The sequence below is a fragment of the Chlorocebus sabaeus genome, chromosome 12 (assembly GCF_047675955.1).
Source record: "Chlorocebus sabaeus isolate Y175 chromosome 12, mChlSab1.0.hap1, whole genome shotgun sequence".
In the NCBI taxonomy this organism is placed as follows: domain Eukaryota; kingdom Metazoa; phylum Chordata; class Mammalia; order Primates; family Cercopithecidae; genus Chlorocebus; species Chlorocebus sabaeus.
Window position 1 is genome coordinate 56,049,784 of NC_132915.1, and position 21,560 is coordinate 56,071,343.

The following is a 21,560-nucleotide window of genomic DNA, read 5'->3' on the forward strand; positions in this document are numbered from 1 at the left end:
CCAACAGTTTGAAGCTTTATCCTTTTCTTTCATCCTTTTTCTGACTGTTTTCCTTCTGGATTATCTCATTTATTTATTTCCTACCCATTAGCATTGTGGGGCCAATGTCTTATAACTTCACACTCCTACTGTATTTGCTTTCTAATATACTTTCCTGTCCATTGTCACCAGTAGTTAAATCCAATCTACACATTTAATAATTCGTAAGTTCTGCTTCAATTCTATTTCTTGCACAAGAACCACAACCCTTTAACCCCAAGCAATGAATCTAAAAAATGCCTGGCATGAAAGCACTAAAGGTTCTCCACAGTTAAGCCCCATTGTACCTATTATCCCAGCATCAGTACTCCACCATTTTCCTTCACTTCCTAGGCATGCTGCATTCATTCTCACGAAGGAAACTTATACTCTTAGCTTTGACAAAAATTCGCGTACCTTTTCTTACTCATAATCTTCCAAAATCCAATTCAAACTTCTTCTACAGAAAGTTTTCCCACACCAATCTCTACCTTCTCAAACTTCTTTTGTAGTCAATATCTTGACTGCACAATTGCAGTACAATACCGGTACATCATGATCACTTAGTGTGAAAGCTATAAAATCTACTACTGTTTTGTTTAGTAATTGAAGTGTCCATATAGTCTTCCCAAGACACCTGAAATTCCTCATGGCTTATCTCTGTACACTCTAGTGCCTACTGAAGGCCTAGACACATAACATTTAATGACTGACTAGGATATAAATACCTCGCACCAACCACAATGTCACCATTGTCGAGCACACAGCAGCACCATATAGACTGAGCTGGAAGTCGGATGGTTTGAGCACATTCCCCATGTTTCCAGATTCTCAGAGATCTGTCCTCTGCTGTTGTCACAAAGTCTAAAATTAATGAATATAGGAAGTATTAGTTTGAATAAATAAAATTAAGTACATTTATACATACCATCTTTCTGGATACACTTTCTGAAACCCAAAGAGTTTTAAAATTACAGCTTTAAATTTCATATGTTTTGTCACCTACAACATATACAACTTCAAAATCACATTTTTTATTCATGTCACATCTTACAAAGTCTTTCTTCAGATACCCAAGAACTTTTTACAACACAACAATGTAATCTGAATTAATACAAAGATTGCCATACAATTTTCTTCTTTGTAAACAGGAGAAAGATACTTACGAAATAAATTTACTAAATTATACAAGTCCCCACAGACAGTAATCAACCCTCCTCCTTCCATCTCACAAATGGGATGGAATGCTCAATACAAAACATTAAATACATAATATAACCTTACCTCTACAATTTGGAAAAACGGATATGCTATAAATATAATTTGTATGTCCATAATATACTTCAAGACACTCGCCAGTGATTTGCCACCTTCTAATACTAGCATCATTTGCACAGGAAAGAAATTCTGTTTCACTCAAAATTGCCAAACCTCTTACACAGTCTTCATGCCCTGCATTAAAAAACAATAATGCATATCAATAAAACAGATAATTTGGCTGATGGCTCTATATATTTTACAAACATTATAAAACATTATCAGTGAGTAGTAAAAATTAATTTTCAAGTTGGAGAAATCTTATTTTCTGTTGAAAGCCTGGTAACCAAAATTTGTATTTAAGGTTTAGCAATATTTTTTTATCATCAGTCTTGGGAAGTTATTTTATATTCATCCTGTCTTCTCCAAAAACCTCTAGAAATAGTATTTTGATCCCAACAATTCATTTCCACCTGATAATTCATTTTTAATTTTTCTTCCCCATTAACAAGAGTAACTTATAAAATACATAATATTCAAACATAACAGAAATATAAAACAAAGAATAGCCCATAAATTTAAGAACAAAACATTCTCTGAAGCTTGTGAAGGAGATCAGAAGTCAGATTTCCTATGTTCAGTATTTGTTGACTTAGATTAGCTATCATAGATTAATAATGATTGATACATATATATAATATATATTGAAGCAGAAATAGAAGGATGTTTAGTCATCATCCACTTTCCATCAAAAGATACTTTTTTTGTTTCTCTTTCTTGCTTTTGTGAGACAGAGTCTCACTTTGTTACCCATGGTGGAGTGCAATGGAGCTATCTCTGCTCACTGCAACCTCTGCCTCCAGGGTTCAAGAGATTCTTGTGCCTCAGCCTCCCGAATAGCTGGGATTACAGGCGTGCATTACCATGCCTGGCTAATTGTTTTGTATTTTTATTTATATTTATTTTATTTTTTTGAGACAGAGTCTTGCTCCATCGCCAGGCTGGAGTATAGTGGCACAATCTCGGCTCACTATAACCTCCACCTCCTGGGTTCAAGCAGTTCTCCTGCCTCAGCCTCCCGAGTAGCTGGGATTACAGGCGCGCACCACCACGCCCAGTTGTATTTTTAGTAGAGACAGGGTTTCACCATGTTGGCCAGGATGGTCTTGATCTCTTGACCTTGTGATCCACCGTGCACAGCCTTTTTTGTATTTTTAATAGAGACAGGGTTTCACCATGTTGCCGAGGCTGGTCTCGAACTCCTGGTCCCAAGTGATCCACCCACCTCAGCCTCCCAAAGGGCTGGGATTACAGGTGTGAGTCACCACACCCAGCCAAAAGACACTTTTATCTGTACAAAGGGACCTCTTGCATATTATCTAGGGTAGTTACCAACTCTTAAGGAAAAAATTCAAAAAGAGAGGAAAAACAACACCAATTAAAATTCACAGTAAAAATTTAAGTACTCTACAAATAAATCAGTGATATTACTATTAGACAGCAGATGCATCAGTATTGGCATTATTTAATAGCTGGGGCTTAAAAAGAATACTCACCATAAACCACAACATAAACAAAGCCTGAAATCCATTATAAACAATGTGCTTCAATATAAAGACATTAATAATGCTTTCTTCCATATATGAAGATAACACTGCTGACTAACCATCAATAAGGCTTATGTTTAGAAGTTTCAGGCTAAAAGTATTAAAATGACAAACAAGAATATAACTATGTACCAAAAATTACATACATATATGCAGAGCACATACACATATTATATATAGCTTATCAGACAGCTATTTATCAGTCTACACCTGGCTGTTTTATGAGAGGTCTCATTATATCTTTTTTAAAGGTATTAGATATTAACTCATCAGAAAAATTACATTAACTCAAATTAGTAGCTTAAATATACTAATGTTTTCAAATATTTTCAAATGCTTTTAAACTTCTGAGAAAAAATATCTGAGCAAATAAAAAGCAATGATATTATAAAACTTGTCTACCCTGATCTTACCTGCAAAAGTCCTCTCACATCTTCCAGCCTTCCACAGTTTAATAGTCTTGTCTGCTGATCCAGTCAACATTAAGCCCTGTTCAGGTAAGATCTTTACCGCCCACACTGCAGCTGTATGACCCTGTGAGTAAAATGGGTATCAATTTAAGTTGCCACAGAATCATTCAATTTAATTATTCTTTAGAATATTTACACAGAACTACTGTACCTGCAAGGTCATCATGCACTTGTCATTCAGCCAGACTTTAGCAGTGGTGTCCCATGAACCACTAAGTAATGTCCCAAATTTTCCAGATGATAGACTACAAACTAAGGAAAAAACATCATTGGATAACACATTTTCATATAGAAAAATGCTCAACATTGAAAGTTACTAAAGCATTCCAATTTTAAAAACACTCTTTGAAGTGGCGGTGTCTTAGCTAACTAAGGCTTAATTCAGCAGAGACACACAAGAGTACAGTGGTCAAGAGCAGACTCTGGTGCCAGACTGCCTAGGTGCAAGGCCTATCTGTGCACTTACAAGTCACGTAACTGCAGAAATACTACTCAAAATCAGATTCCTTGTCTGTAAAATGAGGGAGCAGAACTTAAGTGAAATACACAATCCTTCCAGCTTTAACAAATCATAATAGGGAGATAATGTAAATGATTTCGAAACACTGTTTATATATATATTTAACATTGCTTTCATTAAAATGACCATAAAACCTGGAGCCAAGCTCAAAGTCCAACAGTAATGAAATGGTTAATTAAATGTCTTTTTTGATATAAAAGTATGCAGGCTAAAAATTACAAATACGAAAAATTATACCAGGCATGGTGACTCACACCTGTAATTCCAGCACTCTCGGAGGCCAAGGCAGGCGAACTGCTTGAGCTCAGGAGTTCGATACCAGCCTAAGCAATGTGGCGAGACCCCATCTCTACCAAAAGTACAAAAAACTAGCTGAGAGTGGTGGTATGCGCCTGTGGTCCCAGCCACTTGGAAGGCTGAGGTGGGAGGACTGCTTGAGCCCAGTTCACAGAGGTTGCAGTTAACTGTGATCACATACCACTGCACTTCAGCCTGGGTTACACAGCAAGATCTTGTCTTTAAAACAAAAAGAAAGAAAAATTAGCCAGGTGAAGTGGCTCATGCCTGTAATCCTAGCATTTTGGATTGAGCTCAGGAGTTTGAGACCAGCCTGGGCAATATAGTGAGACACCGTCTCTAAAAAAAATTTTAAAATTAGTCAGGCATGGTGGCACGCACCTGTCGTCCTAGTAAGAGAACCGCTTGAGCCTGGGAAGTCAAGGCTGCAGTGAGCTGTTGCAGCACTGCCTTTTGGTATGGGCAACAAAGTGAGACCCTCTCTCAAAAGAAAAAAGAAAAAAAAATTATCTTACAAAGAAGAATATCCTGGGGGGTCGAAGCACAGCCATAAAGAACAATGGATTGGGAAACCTTTTTCCTAGACCAGAAGGAAGCAATCACAAAACTCTCTCTACCCTGAGTTCAGGATCCTTGAGACAGCCACTTATTTGGATTTCAGAATGACTCTAGATTAAAAACTGTTGTCCCGCACTGCTTCCTCTTCTGAATGAGAGGGTTTGCTCTGATGATCCTATTCCTTTTCCATAATTGTATACTGGGTATGGGTGACAGCTTACTTATAAGCATATCCTCCCTGATGTTTAGAATACTTAGCATCACTCAGAGGAGACTTTTGGATTGTCTGATGACGCTGAATAATTGATGACCAGAAAGCATGCTGTGGTAACTCTCCCTTCTTGGACGCATGGGAGGATGGTATTTTCCTCCTCCATTTGAAGTTAAGGCACAGTCATGATACTTGCATTAGTCAACACACTTTCCAGCTTTAACAGAAATGTCAGAAATGGTAGCTGACACTTTCAGTCAGACACGTTTTTGGTGTTTTTTAAAATTGATTTTTAAAAATTATCCACTACTGTGACATTCAAGGAAGGCACATGCTTTTAAAAGCTGGTGCCTTTTTTTTCTTTATTTTTTTGAGGTGGAGTCTCACTCCGTCACCAGGCTGGACTACTGTGGTGTGATCTTGGCTCACTGCAACCTCCACTTCCTGGGTTCAAGCAATTCTCCTGCCTCAGCCTCCCAAGTAGCTGGGATTACAGGTGCCCGCCACCACACCCGGCTAATTTTTGTATTTTTAGTAGAGGCGGGGTTTCACCATGTTCGTCAGGCTGGTCCCGATCTTGTGACCTTGTGTTCCACCCACCTTGGTCTCCCAAAGTGCTGGGATTACAGGCGTGAGCCACCGCGCCCAGACAGCCAGTGCCTTATTAACCATGTTGCCCTTTGACTGCTGCAACAACTACCGCACGTGTGGAGAGAAAGCCCCATCAGTCTGAGTCCCTGAGAAAATCTGATGAACAGAGTCCCTTTATTAATCCATGTTGAACATGCAGGGTTAATGAGAAATACTCATATGTTACGTCACTGAGATCTTTTTTTTTATTTTTTGAGATGGAGTTTTGCTCTTGTTGCCCAGGCTGTAGTGCAATGGCACGATCTTGGCTCACTGCAACCTCTGCCTCCCAGGCACAAGTGATTCTCCTGTCTCAACCTCCCAAGTAGCTAGGATTACAGGCATGCGTCACCACGCCCAGCTAATTTTTTTGTATTTAGTAGAGACGGAGTTCACCATGTTAGTCAGGCTGGTCGTGAACTTCTGACCTCAGGTGATCCACCTGCCTCGGCCTCCCAAAGTGCTGTGATTACAGGCGTGCACCACCGTGCCCAGCCTGAGATCTTAATAGTTGTAACTTGGGTGCTCTTTACATTCTTCCACAAATCAGTATAAAATAATTGAATAAAATACCATTTCCCATTAAAAGAAAAAAAACAAACAGGACTTCCTGGCAAAAGTGCTGGTTTGAGGTCTAGAGCAAGAAATGTGCAAATTGAACCTAGAACATTCTTAATATTAGAAAGCAGGGAAGACTACTGAAGGTCTTATTAAAAGGTCATAGGAGTCAATTTGAAGAGGTTTCTAATGGCCAGATATGAAACAATTTGAGAAATGAAAAGAAAAAAAAGATAGTCAGTAAACAACTCCTTCTGAAAATCAGTAAATAATTTAGGAGAAGGGTCAAGGCAAGCACTTATTCTGTCTTTTCTCTATAAAAGTTCCACATGGTAACCAGAGTTGATGTGGAAAGATCTATAAAGAAAAGTGTTGGTGATTAAATGCAGAAATAATATTAGAATTACAGTATAATCATTTTGTTAATCTTAATAAAATATCGAATCTAGGAAATGATTATCAGTAGCTGCTAAAAATTACCATTATGTGAAAGGCTAATGGGAACTTTATAATGAATGAATGATACAATACTTGAACCCACTGATCAATCTTTTATTTATTTATTTAATTAATTTTTTTTTTGAGACAGAGTCTCACTCTGTCGCCCAGGCTGGAGTGCAGTGGCACAATCTCCGCTCAATGCAAGCGCCGCCTCCCAGGTTCACGCCATTCTCCTGCCTCTGCCTCTGAAGTAGCTGGGACTACAGGCACCCACCACCACGCCCGGCTAATTTTTTGTATTGTTAGTAGAGGCGGGGTTTTGGCCTCGATCTCCTGACCCTGTGATCCACCCGCCTCGGCCTCCCAAAGTGCTGGGATTACAGGCGCGAGCCACTGCGCTCGGCTCCACTGATCAATCTTAATTATCACGAAAAGATATTGTGTGCTTCCTGATGTATTACAACAGAAAATACAGAATACCACATATACTGTTGCCAGAAACTTGACTCTGAACCTGATAAAGCTACTAGATCTATCTAACAGCTTACAAGAAATATAGGTGACTGAAGAACACATTAAAGGGAACAGCAAGGCTTTAACCAGTAAAATTGAGACTGTGGGAAATTCTACAACTAAAATAATCTGGTTTCAAACAACAAGGAAAAAAGAAAGAAACTGACGATTGAAAGATGTAGGGCTGGGCACGGTGGCTCATGCGTGTAATCCCAGCACTTTGGGAGGCTGAGGCAGACAGATCACCAGAGGTTAGGAGTTAGAGATCAGCCTGGACAACATGGATCACCAGAGGTCAGGAGTCTGAGACCAGCCTGGACAACATGGCGAAACCCGTCTCTACTAAAACTACAAAAAACTTAGCCAGGCCTGGTGGTGGGCACCTGTAATTCCAGCTAATTGGGAGGCTGAGACAGGAGAATCACTTGAACCCGGGAGGTGGAGGTTGCAGTGAGCCGAGATTACGCCACTGTGCTCCAGCCTGGACAAAAGAGTGAGACTCCATCTCCCCTGTCAAAAAAAAAAAAAAAAAAGATGTGGACCTTATTTGGGTCAGAATTCAAATAAACTGTAAAAAACATTTATGACACAACTGGGTAAATTTGAACATTCATTTTGATAGTTGACAATAGATTAGTTTTTGTTTTGTTTTAGGTGTGATAATAATATTGTGGTTATTCTTTCCTTTTAGAGGATGAGAGTGTCTTTATCTTTTAGAAGGGTCAGCAAACTAATGCCAGTGAGCCACCTGTATTTGTACACCTAACAACCTAAGAATGGTTTTTACATATTTAAGTAATTTAGATAAAAAGAATAAAAGGCAATCTTCTAATATGTGAAAATTCTATGAAATTCAAATTTCAGTGTTCACAAATGAAGAGTTATTGAAACACAGACATGCTCATTTGTTTATTTATTGTCTATAGCTGCTGTGCACTGCAACTGCAGAGCTGAGCAGTTATGATAGCAACCATATGGCCTGAAAAGCCTAAAATGTATTTACTATCTGATCCTTTACAGAAAAAGTTTGCCATCCCCTATTTTAGAGCCACATAATGAAGGATGTATTTATAAACGAAATAATAGAATATCAGAAATTTTTAAATGATGTAGCAGAAGGAGGGGAAGATGAAACAAAAATAAGATACCTCTACTTTTGTGTACATTCGATTTCCATAATAAAATTTTAAAAATCTGTATCACTCTGTATTCAAGATTTCTCAAACACACACATATGAACACAAACATTTAAAAATTCTTTCTGTTTTGGTTGGGCACAGTGGCTTATGCCTGTAATCCCAGTACTTTGGGAGACTGAGGCGGGTGGATCACCTGAGGTCAGGAGTTCGAGACCAGCCTGGCCAACATGGTGAAATCCCACCCCTATCTAAAAACACAAAAATAGGCCGGGCTTGATGGCTCACGCCTGTAATCCCAGCACTTTGGGAGGTCAAGGCGGGCAGATCACAAGGTCAAGAGATCGACACCATCCTGGCCAACATGGTAAAACCCTGTCTTTACTAAAAATACAAAAATTAGCTGGGTGTGGTGGTGGGTTCCTGTTGTCCCAGCTACTCGGGAGGCTGAGGCAGAATTGCCTGAACCCGGGAGGCAGAGGTTGCAGTGAGCCGAGATCACGCCACTGCACTCCAGCCTGGTGACCATGCGAGACTGTCTAAAAACAAAACAAAACAAAACAAAACAATAAAACACAAAAATGAGCTGAGCTGGGCGTGGTGGTGGGTGCCTGTAATGCCAGCTACTCTGGAGGCTGAGGCAGGAGAATCGCTTCAACCTGGGAGGCAGAGGCTGTAGTGACCCGAGATCACATTACTGCACTCCAGCCTGGTGACAGATGGAGACTGTCTCAAAATAAATTAATATTAAAATTAAAAAATTATTAAAAATAAAAAATTATTTTTGTTGGCTGGGTGCGGTGGCTCATGCCTGTAATCCCAGCACTTTGCGAGGCCAAGGTGGGCAGATCACGAGGTCAGGAGATCGAGATCATCCTGGCTAACATGGTGAAACCCCGTCTCTACTAAAAATACAAAAAAATTAGCCGCGCATGGTGGCAGGCACCTGTAGTCCCAGCTACTTGGGAGGCTGAGGAAGGAGAATGGCATGAACCTGGGAGGCAGAGCTTGCAGTGAGCCGAGATCACGCCACTGCACTCCAGCCTGGGCGACAGAGCAAGGCTCTGTCTCAAAAAAAAAAAAAAAAAAAAAATTATTTTTGTTTTTAGAGACAGGGTCTCACTCTTATCACCCAGGCTGGAGTGCAGTGGCGCTGCAGCCTCCAACTCCTGGGCTAAAGTGATTTTCTCACCTCAACTTCCTGAGTAGCTGGGACTACAAGCATTCACCACCATGTCCAGCTAATTTTTTAATTTTTTTGTAGAGATAGAGTCTTCCTATGTTGCTCAGGCTGGTCTCAAACTGCCTCTAGCAATCCTCCCGTCTTAGTCTCCCTAAGTGTTGGGATTACATGTATGAGTCATGGTGCCTGGCACATTATACAAATTCTTTAAAGGAATTAAGTTTAAAGTGTTTATGAAAAATGTTCCAAACTATTTCATTTATATTTAAAAAAAGTATACTTAGTGCACCAATTAAGCATGTCATTCTACAATAAAGAACTGTTAAGCCACACAGAAATACAGAACTATCACAGAATCAGAAATACATACAAATCACAGAAAATAACATTCAAATGTATTAAATACTCTTCAATAATATCACAGCCCTAAACACACTGCTTCTGGCTGGGTCTTTTATTAAATACTTTTAGTTTTCCTGAATAAAAGCATTCATTGCATAAAATAGTTAAAAACCAAAGTCATGAAGTATATTCAAATTATACAGCCTCTTTTATTACTGAACACTTTACTTTTTTTTTGAGACAACCTCCACTCTGTCACCCAGGCTGGAGTGCAGTGGCAGGATCTTGGCTCATTGTAACCTCTGCCTGCTGGGTTGTAGCCATTCTCATGCTTCAGCCTCCAGAGCAGCTAGGATTACTGGTGTGCACCACCACGCCTGGATAAATTTTGTATTTTTATTAGAGATGGGGTTTCGCCACGTTTCCCAGGCTGGTCCTGAACTCCTGGCCTCAAGTAATCTATCTCACTCTCTCAAAGTGCTGAGATTATAGGTGTGAGCCACCGTCCCCAGCCAATAACTGAACAGATTACTTTTTACATATATAAGCGTATCAACCTTTACTGATCACAACAAATTTTTAACAGAATTTACAAAACTAAGATAGCCCAAAAGGGTTTCCATTACCAAGCCACACCTATAGGTAAAACAAAATATAATAAAAACTTGAGAAAATGGATATGTAAATTTTACTTTCAAAGGGATAAAACTTCTTCAAATAGAAAAATACCGAAGTATTATTATACTCACCAGTATTTTTGTGGCCTTTTAGAATATAAAGTGGCATTGGACTGTCCAGTGAGAAAATGCATATATTGTGGTCATTTCCACCAGTGGCAATTAGGCCATGAGGGTAGATGTCACTTGAGGGTATGATGCATACACAAGATACAAAATTGGAATGGCCACTCATACAGTGCATTTCTGTAAAGCCCCTGTTTGGACTGGAAAGACAAGATAATTAATAGATATATATCTGTACCCTGACTTAGCCTAGGACACAAACTGCCAAAGCACTCACTTTCATTTAGTGTCTAGACCAAACTTTAGAGTGCATACTATCTTAAGAATCCATTGTTTTAAACTGAACCTTACATAATTCCCATGAACTACTATAGAGAATTACATTAGATTAAGAGAAGTTTGTTTAGTGTTTCATTGATAAGAATACATTGAAATAGAGAACCAGGGAAAAAGAAAGGGCAACAAATAATCATAACTGAATTTTTTCTCAATCTCCAGGTAATTAGTGACTGTTACCCTAAGAAATCCCTGGCTAAATGAAACATACGTGCAATTAAGATAATGAAATGTATTATTAAGAAGACCTAAATATAGTGACGACTTTTTCACATTACGAAGCATTGACTTAGTGCCCAGTAGTATGGTACAGTATGTGTTTCTACATAGCTAGAACATGGGTGGGTGTCAAATCTTTTGGCTTCCCTGGGCCACACTGAAGAATTGTCTTAAGCCACGCATGAAATATACTAACACTAATGATAGCTGATAAGCTAAAACAATTTTAAAAAAACCCACCTAATACAGAAATATGTAAATGGCTACAGTATATTATATAATATATAATGTTATATGTAATTATGTGTATCAAGGAACACAGTACATTAATAATTGCCCTGGGATTAAAATGATTACCAATTTGTTATCTGTATCAATCACTTAGCATCACTGCCTTACTTAACAAGTTCAACCAGCAGATTATGATTTCTGTGTGGAAAGCAATAAATTAGCTGCTGAGAGGGATAAAAAGAATTATATCCCTAACTCAGCTAAATAAAAGAGTTTGCAGTCTAGTTGAAGAAGATAAGACAAGTGCACATAAAGAGACAAGACTCCCAGATAGGCCGGGCGTGGTGCTCACGCCTGTAATCCCAGCACTTTGGGAGGCCGAGGTGGGTGGATCACGAGGTCAGGAGATGGAGACCACGGTGTAACCCAGTTTCTATTAAAAAATACAAAAAAATTAGCCGGGCGCAGTGGTGGGTGCCTGTAGCCCCAGCTACTCGGGAAGCTGAAGCAGGAGAATTGCGTGAACCCGGGAGGTGGAGCTTGCAGTGAGCCGAGATCATGCCACTGCACTCCAGCCTGGGAGACAGAGCGAGACTCCATCTCAAAACAAATAAAAAAAAAGAGACAAGACTTCCAGATAAAGACTAAACAAACTCATCTATTTTCACTTCCTTCCCAAATCCCACTAAAAACAATAAATAGTTACGTTTTTTAATAAAGCTTAAACCCACAAGGCCAAGGAGAATGAAAAAAGAAAAAAAAGACATGAACACAATTTGAATATTTAAAGCCTACAGAAAAGTAGTAAGGGCCAAAGGAGACCTGAGTCCTAGCAGACAGCAGGACAACCGAAGAACCAATTTACCAACAAAGGGCTTAAGAACTACAGAATATTCTGGGAAGTCGGCAGAGTCCGAAGCACCAGGTATCTGTCTTCCCACCTAGACAACAATGGTACTGGCAGAATCTGTCTAATGTAACTATTATGAAACTCTGCAGTGAATTGAAAGCTTGCAACTTCCAGGGGAAGTCTTGGATTGTAAATTGAGGTTAATTTTGATCAATGCCTGCTCTTGGCACAGTAGCAGTTACCCATACCTTACCCTTCTAGCCCCATGGCAGGCAGCCATGCATCTGTTCCCGGAGAACCTTGCTCACAGTTGTAGGAACTAGGGTTGGCAAAAAGGATCCTGTTCTCCAAATATCAGAGATCTGTTCTCTGATCACTGATTGCCTGCTTTGATCATAGAGCAACAACAAAGAGGCAGGCAGCCACTGTTGTTGCACCTCCCCACACTGATACAAGCCTCTACCTCTTGAGCTGAAGTGACTTTCAAGGGGATTTAAAAGGCTGATGCCCGGCCGGGCACAGTAGCTCACGCCTGTAATACCAGCACTTTGGGAGGCTGAGGTAGGCAGATTACGAGGTCAGGAGATTGAGACCATCCTGGCTAACATGGTGAAACCCCGTCTCTACTAAAAATACAAAAAATCAGCCAGGCGTAGCGGCAGGGGCCTGTAGTACCAGCTACTCGGGAGGCTGATGCAGCAGAGTGGCGTGAACCCGGGAGGTGGAGCCTGCAATGAGCCAAGATTGCGCCACTGCACTCCAGCCTGGGCCACAGAGCGAGACTCCATCTCAAAAATGAAATAAAATAAAATCAATCAATCAATCAATCAACTAAACACAAAAGAAGACAGTAATGCAGGAGATGAAGGACAAAAAAAACTTTAAGGCATATAGAAAACAGACAGCAAAATGGTATCAGTAATTACTTTCAATGTAAATGAATTAAACTCTACAGTCAAAAGACAGAGATTGGCAGAAACCATTTTAAAAAACATAATCCAACTTGGTGCTCTTTATAAGAGACTCACTTTAGATCCAAAGACACAAATATACTGAAAGTGATAGGATGAAACAGGATATTCCATGAAAATAGCAAACAAAAGAAAGTAGGAGTAGCTATATTAATATCAGATAAAGTTGACCTTAAATCAAAAAAAGAAAGAGACAAAGAAGGATATTATATATTAATAAAAAGTTCAGTGCAGGAAGAAGATATAACAATTATAAACATTTATGCACATAATATATAAAACAAAAACTGACATAATTGAAGTGATATATAGTTCTACAATAATAGTTGAAGACTTCAAAATCCCAATCTCAATAATGGATAGAATAATCAGACAGAAAACATGTAAGGAAAAAGAGGACTTAACAAAATAAATCAACTAGAACTAACAGACATACAGAATATGCTATGTGAAAACAAAGACACCTGCTACAGAAAAAATACGGCAATGCCTAGAAAAATTAAAAATAAAATTACCATATGATCCAGCAATTCCATTTCTGGGTATGTTCCCAATGGAAATGAAAGCAGGATCTTAAAGAGATATGTGTATAACCATATTCAAAGTAGCATTATTCACAATAGCTAAAATGTGACATCAACCTAAGTGTCCATCAATGGATGAATAAATAAACAAAATGAGGTATAAACATGAAATTTTATTCAGCCTTAAAAAGGAGGGAAATTCTGACATATGCTACAACATGGAAGAACCTTGAGGACATTATGCTAAATGAAATAAGCCAGTTATAAAAAGACAAATACTGTATGATCCCACTTATATGTGGAACTTAGAGCTGTCAAAATCACAGAGACATAAAGTAGAATGGTGGTTGCCAGGGTCTGGGGGTGGAGAGAATGAGGAGTTATTGCTTAAACAGGTACACGGTTTCAGTATAAAGGGAAAAAAAGAGTTAAAAGATGGATGGTGGTGATGGTTACACATTATGAATATACTTAATACCATCGAACTGTACACTTTAAAATGGTTAAGATGGTAAATTTTATGTTATGTGTATTTTCTCACAATAAAAAAATGCAGGAAAAGAATTAATAGCACTATATAACTCTAGAAATGAGGACAAAGAGGCAGGAACTAAGATAAGAAAGACTAATCGAAAGTCTTCAGAATCTAAAGTCTTCAAAGAAAGGTATCTAGTAGTAACCAATTTCAACTTGTTCACTTCATTTTAGTGGGTGTTGTTTTTGTTTTTTAATATGCTTTTGAAACTATTTTATCAATAAGTCCAGAGGAAGTCAAAAGAACATGTTTTAAAACCTGTATTATGTAAACCAGTAAATCTACCTGCTATGTGTATCCCTTAGCACTTCAAAGCATAGATGTTTGTGTGCATCTTCCATAGTGGTCTGTGAAGTTCTTAATGGCAGAATCCAGATTAGGTTCTTTGTATCTTCCCAAGTCCCTAGCATAATGTTTTACATGGTTAGCATTAAGTACTTCTTAAATTGATTTAAAAAAATACTTTAGATATTAAGACAAAAAAAAGGGGGGGAGGGGTGGGCAGGCAGCTAGACAACCCAGCCAGACAACTGTCCTGCTAGCACTCAGCGAAAGTCTGAAGCTTTTTCTTTAAAAAGGTGAAAATCTTTGAATGGGGGCACATAAGGATAGTTGAGTCTTGGAGTGTGAAGAACTGGAGCCCAAGACCACCAAAACAAAACCCTGGAAACCACACCCTCATCCTCCAGGCAGCAGATCAGCCCAATATAATGGTCCTACCAGATAACTCAACAGTAAAACTCACAACCAACAAGCCCCATTCAGGAGCACAGATCTCCCAGGAGCTTCTTAATTCTCTACCCATAAGGCTGAGCACACAATAAAGATTACCAGACATCTGGGGAAAGCCTCCAGCATGAAATACAGTGATCAAAACAAACAGAGACAAGAAAAAAACCAATCTGGAGGAAAACAGACCACTAAGGAGAAAATAAATTAAAACATTTTTTAAAATTGTCACTATCAGCCTTAGAGGTGTAAGACATTGCAATCATGAAACAGGACATAATTTCACAAAAAGTCAAGGCAACCTGCTAGAGATTATAGACAAGAAAAAAAAAAAAGAGAAAGTTAGAAAGCAAGTTCAGTATCTGAATAAAAATAGTTTCAGAAAAAAGAAGACAGAAAAAATAAAGAGAAAGCAGCCAAAGAATTAATTGGAATTAATTGAAGAACATTTCCCAGACTTTAGGGACATGAGTTTTCATAGTAAAAGGGCCCACCAATGGCCTGGAACAATGGATAGAAGTAGACTGCCTTCCAGAAAGAAAAAAAATAGTTCAAAAATCGGAATGGTTTCAGACTTCTCAACAGTAACACTAAAAGATGAAATAAAATGGATTCCATCACAATTCTGAAAGAAAATTATTTTAAAATTAGAATGCTACAACCATTCAAATAATCGTTCCAGTAGCAAGGCAAAATAAAACCACTTTCAGACTTGCAAGGTCTTAAAACATTTATTACTGATGCACTATGTTTCAGGAAGCTCCTAGAGGTTATGTTCCAATAAAGCAACAAGGAAGAAACCAACAAAGAGAAAGCTAAAGGATACTGACAGTAAAAATCCAACACACGAGGTTCAAAAAAGTTATTTTGTAAACAACAATGAAGGGAAACCCCAGGATTAGTTGTGCATCAGAGGTAGACAGACCAGGTCATAAAGTTTGCACTGTCAGGAAGACGAAATTGTAAAATATCCAATGTATCTAAATGCCTTAAGAGGTGATTTGGTAACGAACAAAGAATTTGAAGTTGAATCAGTGATAAATACATAGAAAGCTAAGCAAATGAAAACCAAAATAAAACAATTATTAGCCACATGGAGATCATAAAATTGTTGAGGAAGAGTTACAGATTATTCCACAGCTTAAATTGTAAGAGTCAGAGCACAGAAAAGATGGATATGTGATGGGGTGAGTGGCAGGCAGAAAGAGAGCTAAATTCTCATATTCTACAATAGGAACTAATAGATTACACCTTAAAAAATCTATTAATATAGATTAATATAATCAGATCCTGTATCTGAAGACGTGCCTTCAAATACGGGTCGTTTTTCAAAAGGCAAGGCAATATAAAGGCAAAGTTGCTGAAGTCTTATCTCACTCATCTCTCCCTACCCAGAAGTCAATGACAGACAGACTTGGGAAATGTAATTCAGCTTGAAGCTAGCTTATAGAGGTCTGAAGTAGTCTGAAACAATGGCATGTTGCTGGCTTAGTTCAATGCCCAACTAACAGATATGTCTCCATTCTGAAAGGTGTTCAGAAGGTCCAGAGACTTTCTGGGTTTTCAAAGGGCTTTTGTGAAAGACTAGGTACCTGGTTCAGTCTACTCTAAAACAGAACTATTTCCACCTCCCTAGAACTAACTTCCCCCATTATTCCCAGTCCATCTCCACATGAACCTTAGCAACAACATATATGGAAAGCAGTGGTAAATTTCATTTGTATTAGAGGTAGACAGACCAGGTCAGATTCAGTAAGAGGCAATTTGGTAACGAACAACGAATCTGAAGTTCAATCAGTGGTACTGATTCAAATTTACAGTGGTAAATTTCATTTACCACTTGGCTACATGGGAAAGCAAATTTCATTTACTACTTGGCTCCAAACATTTATAGTATTTCATTAACTTTATTAATATGCTGTTATGAGCTGGGAGTGCTGGCTCATACCTTTAATTCCAACACTTTGGGAGGCTGAGGCAGGAGGATTGCTATAAGCCCAGGAGTTTGAGACCATCCTCGGCAATCTAGTAAGACCCCCATCTCTACAAAAATAAATAAAAGTTAGCCAGGCATGGTGGTTCTCGCCTGTAGTCCCAGTTACTTAAGAGGCTGAGGTGGTGGGAGGATTGTTTGAGCCCAGAAGATTGAGGCTGCAGTGAGCAGTGATCATACCATTGTACTCCACCCTGGGCAACAAAGTGAGACCCTGTCTCAAAAAAAACAAAATGACACACATATTCTATTATGGCCTGAATGTGTCTCCCAAAGTTCATGTGCTGGAAACTTAATCTTTAATGCAACCATGTTGAGAAGTAGGACCTTTAAGAGGTGATTCGATCAGGAGGGTTCTGCCCCCATGAATGGATTAATGTCATTATTGCTTAGAGAGTGGCTTTGTTATAAAAGCAAGTTTGTCCCCCCATGCCTCTTGCTGTGTGCTCTCTCGCCCTTCCACCATGGGATGATGCAGCAGCAAAGAGGACCTCTCAAGATGCCGATACCTTGATACTGGACTTCCCAGCATTCAGAACTATGAAAAATAAATTTCTTTTCTTTATAACTTACCCAGTCTGTAGTACTCTGCTACAGCAACACAAAAGAGAAGACACGTATCATGAAATAAAAATTGTCAATATGTCAGACTTGAGGACACTTCTACAACACTAAAGGTGTGGTTGAGACACTTTAGTTGGCATCAATAGGAACTTAGTCACCTAATGACTATAAAACACTCTAACCCTGGGGTATCCAATCTTTTGACTTTCCTGGGCCACGTTGCAAGAAAAATTGTCTTTGGCCACGCATAAAATACACTAATAATTACAATAGCTGATGAGCATTTAAAAAAATCACAAAAAAAGCCTCATAATGTTCTAAGACAGTTTATGAATTTGTGTTGGGTCACTGTCAAAGTCATCCATGGGCCACAGGATGGACAAGTTTGCTAACCTAACCAGCTGGATATGAGAGACTAGATAATCTTATCTCACTACACACTAACACTGTAACTGGCAAAATGCAAGTTCTTCATCAGTGTTAGATAAATACATACAGGAATGAATTTTGAAAAACAAAAACAAAAAAATCATGAGTTCGGCCAGGCATGGTGGGTCACACCTGTAATCCCAACACTGGGAGGCCAAGGTGGGCAGATCATCTGAGGTCGGGAGTTCAAGACCAGCCTGACCAACATGGAGAAATCCCAGCTCTACTAAAAATACAAAATCAGCTGGGCGTGGTGGCACAAGCCTGTAATCCCAGCTACTTGGGAGGCTGAGGCAGGAGAATCGCTTGAGCCCCGGAGGCAGAGGTTGCAGTGAGCCAAAATCGTGCCACTGTACTCCAGCCTGGGCAACAAGAACAAAACTCTGCCTCAAAAAAAAAAAAAAAAGAAATCAATAGTTCAATGAAAAACAAAATCACTTTTCAAATAGAGAATCAGTTCAGCCCAAAGTTCTTCAAGTTCCTGGTAAGTACAACCACTCCAGTGATTAAACTCTTGTCAAACTAGTAGTCCCAAAAGTTTAATGACAGGATTCCACTATTAAATCAGGCATCCTTGACTATACTCCTTACTGCAATGGTTACATTCTACTGGGCTTATGCTTCTACTGGATTCCATTTTAAAGGTTAAAAACTTAATAACTCAAACAAGAAGTTAAATATTAGTGTTACTAAGTAGTTTTGGATATTATAGAATTTTAGAGTTAGAAGAGATTTTTAGAGATCATCTCATTCAATTCAATACAGGAATTTGCTCTATACTATACCTAGTCTAGCGGACCATCTTGTGTTGACTATACTACTTCAAAAGCCTCCAAACAAACCTACTTCTACACTTATCCCTTCCCAATCTATTCTCTATCATCAGCTAGCAGAAACTTCTCAACACGGAAATCAGATTATGTTGTTCCCTGCTTGAAACTATTTGAAGGCTTCCATTTGCAAACTCCATAACCTGGCTCTTGCCAGCCTCAAAGACCTGCCCTCAGCTCACAGCTAAATTCCTCCTGTTTGCTCCTCCCGCTGTCTGGAATGCTCTTCCAATTCAACCCTCCCCATTTGCTCTTCCACGACCAGCTCCATCCATCTCATGCTTCAAATGTCAGCTTTAAACAAACAACTCCTCAGAGAGGCTTCCTTTAATATCTCTCCACCTAATTATTAACTGTATGTTTTCTTCATATGTCAGTTTTTAATTATCTATTGGCTTGTTTTTTAATGTATCTTCCCCATCAGACTGTAAGAAAGCTCCAGAAAAACTGGCAACTTGTCTGTCTTTATTCCTCTCCAGTATCCCAAACAAACAGGAGGCACTCAATAGTTATCAACTGAATTTATGGATGGTGACTCAAATTCTGAAATTCCTAACAGTGGGAGAGCTACTAAATAACAAAATAACCTCAATTCTTCTTTCTGTGAACTGAAATCTGTCTTCTAATTCTTAAATATCCTGCTACAACCAGCCAAATCAGGGCTGAGCCCGTGAACTCAATCAGGACTGATTCCTAATCTTTTTTTTTTTTTTGGTTCGTGAACCCTTCTGACAAATCCTTTGAAGGTAATGAATGCTCCTTCTCCTCAAGAAACAACACATGCACAGAACAAAACATCCAAGAGGTTTCACTCCCTCAAGACCAGCACAGACCACAGACTAAAATTCTAACCTGGACGAGAAGAGGATTCAGCAATACAATTTTTGAGAACTAAAGTCTTCAAAAATTAAATTTTAGAGAAGACTACAGAGCATCTTCTTCGAAAATAAAAAAAAGGGACATGTCAGACGTCTTCAAATTACTTCACTTCAGAGGGTGCAATTGGAATCAGTAAATTTTCAAGTCTAAAAGAAACCTGGGAGATCATCGTCCAAAAACTGAAGGCCCAAAAGGTAGGAGACTGGTCTGCGGTCAAGTTAGCACAACAAGGCTGGTCTTTGGTCCCCCAAACCGGTGCTCTTTCCACTTAAATCTCGATGGTTTCTTACACAGAGTTTCAGTAGTCTGAGAATTGGAAGGGAGCAGAGAGCAGAGGGAAGACTGGGGGGAGAGAGAGACAGCAGGATTGACAGGGAAGGGTCACTCTCTTTCCACTCTCCGGGAAGCGTGCAACACAGCCGGGGGCAACCTGGGGGCAACTCCCAGGGCTCACCTGTCTGGGGCCCAGAGGCGGGTGGTGCGGTCTCGGGACACGGACACAAAGGCCCCCGGCGGAAAGGGGCAGCACACCAGGCCCCGTACGTCCAGCTCGTGGCCCCGGAGCGAGCAACTCAGCCGGTACCTGGTGGCGCCGCTCGTCATGGCCAGTGTCTGTCGGGCGCCCGGTGCCCGGGTACTGCGCAAATCCAGTCCGTAGGGGCGACTCGGAGAGCGCCGGGTCGCGGCAGGAGAAGGGCCTGTAGGTAAGTGGCGGCCGGAGACCGGAAGAGCCCGAGAGCCGGTATGGAGGGCGGCTGGGAAGGGGCGCGCCGAGCGGGCCGAGTGACACAGCAAGCCTGACAGGCACACCGGAATTCATCATCGGCCTCAGCCCTCCATGACGCAGAGTGTGTGCGTCCCGACAGCTGACGGCGATGTGGAGCTGAGCTCGCTTTACTCCTGGGCTCGAGACTCCCCGCCGAGGAAGAGAGAAAGAGCCCCGCCCTGCCACCAGGACGCCCGACCCGGGGATCCTTCCCAAACCCAGATCTCTTCCGACTCCGGGCCCAACCGTTTGTCGTAATTCGGGACGCGGGCCGGGACTACAACTCCCATAATGCCGCGCCAGTTGGCGTGGACGTCCAGCGCGCCGAATCCGGATATTTTAAGCCTGAGTTCTTCGCGCTGGGCTTGGCGGAATGGCTGAGATTGTTTGGTGTCTACTCTAAGGTCATCCTCACCTCTTTTCCCTGATAATCTCGAGGTTTTTACAAGTTAACTGTGCTTTTCAATTAAAACGAGAAAGCTTGAGGCCAAATTGGGAACTATTAATCACTGAACTATTCCTCCGTTTCAAGTTATCCGAATCTCCTACCCCCTATTGTCAAATTTACAAACAAATACAGTGGTCCAAGTCAATTTTTTAAAGGTATAACTACTTTTTTCTGGCGACTTGTTAAAAAGTAGATTCTGATTCAGTAGGTCTGGGTTAGAGCCGAGATACGTATTGTTAACAAGCCCCCCGCCCACCCACCCGTGGTGCTACTTGCTGGTGATTATCAGATCTTACTGAGTACCAGGGTCAACATGACCTCTTTACTTTGTTTCCCTCCCATCCGCTATTCTCTCGCATCCAACTACACTTTTCTACAAACCTTTCTAAATTGCTAAGCCCAATTCACACTTTTCTGATTTCTCCCCTCCTAAAACTCCCACTCTAGGTTTGGAATCACTTTTCTCCTGGTTTGGGAGATCATTCTTGAAATGTTGCCTTTTGATACTTCTTTGCTACCATATCCCCTCCCTGGGTGGATTATTTACTACTTTGCTTATTTCTAAAGCTGTATTCCCATATTGTCTTTCAAACTCTAGATCTGTATTTCTAGCTATCTGTTAGAAATCTCTACCAATTAGTCTTACTTAAATTATTTCAACTTTTCTTTAGCCTTTCTACCCGTTCTCTCCAGCCAATCCTACACATTAAAATGTATTTGTGAAATACACGCTTTATTGTTTTTTATCTGCTTGACGACCTCTGATGGCTTT

General features: G+C 40.0%; 1 protein-coding gene across 2 annotated transcripts in view; it reads right to left on the reverse strand.

The window, feature by feature from the left end:
- PLAA (phospholipase A2 activating protein) overlaps positions 1 to 20,605 on the reverse strand; it is a 41,464-nt gene extending 20,859 nt beyond the window's left edge. The window contains exons 1-6 of one of the 2 annotated variants that reach the window (XM_073021690.1): positions 20,029 to 20,605; positions 10,491 to 10,684; positions 3,504 to 3,604; positions 3,296 to 3,416; positions 1,303 to 1,470; positions 747 to 882 (exon numbers count right to left, since the gene is read on the reverse strand). In XM_073021690.1, coding sequence (XP_072877791.1) covers positions 747 to 882; positions 1,303 to 1,470; positions 3,296 to 3,416; positions 3,504 to 3,604; positions 10,491 to 10,684; positions 20,029 to 20,177 — 869 coding nt within the window. In that variant the 5' untranslated portion in view covers positions 20,178 to 20,605. The remainder of the gene's footprint in view (positions 1 to 746; positions 883 to 1,302; positions 1,471 to 3,295; positions 3,417 to 3,503; positions 3,605 to 10,490; positions 10,685 to 20,028) is intronic. The other variant, XM_073021689.1, reaches the window with a different exon arrangement.
- Between the last annotated feature and the right edge of the window lie 955 nt (positions 20,606 to 21,560).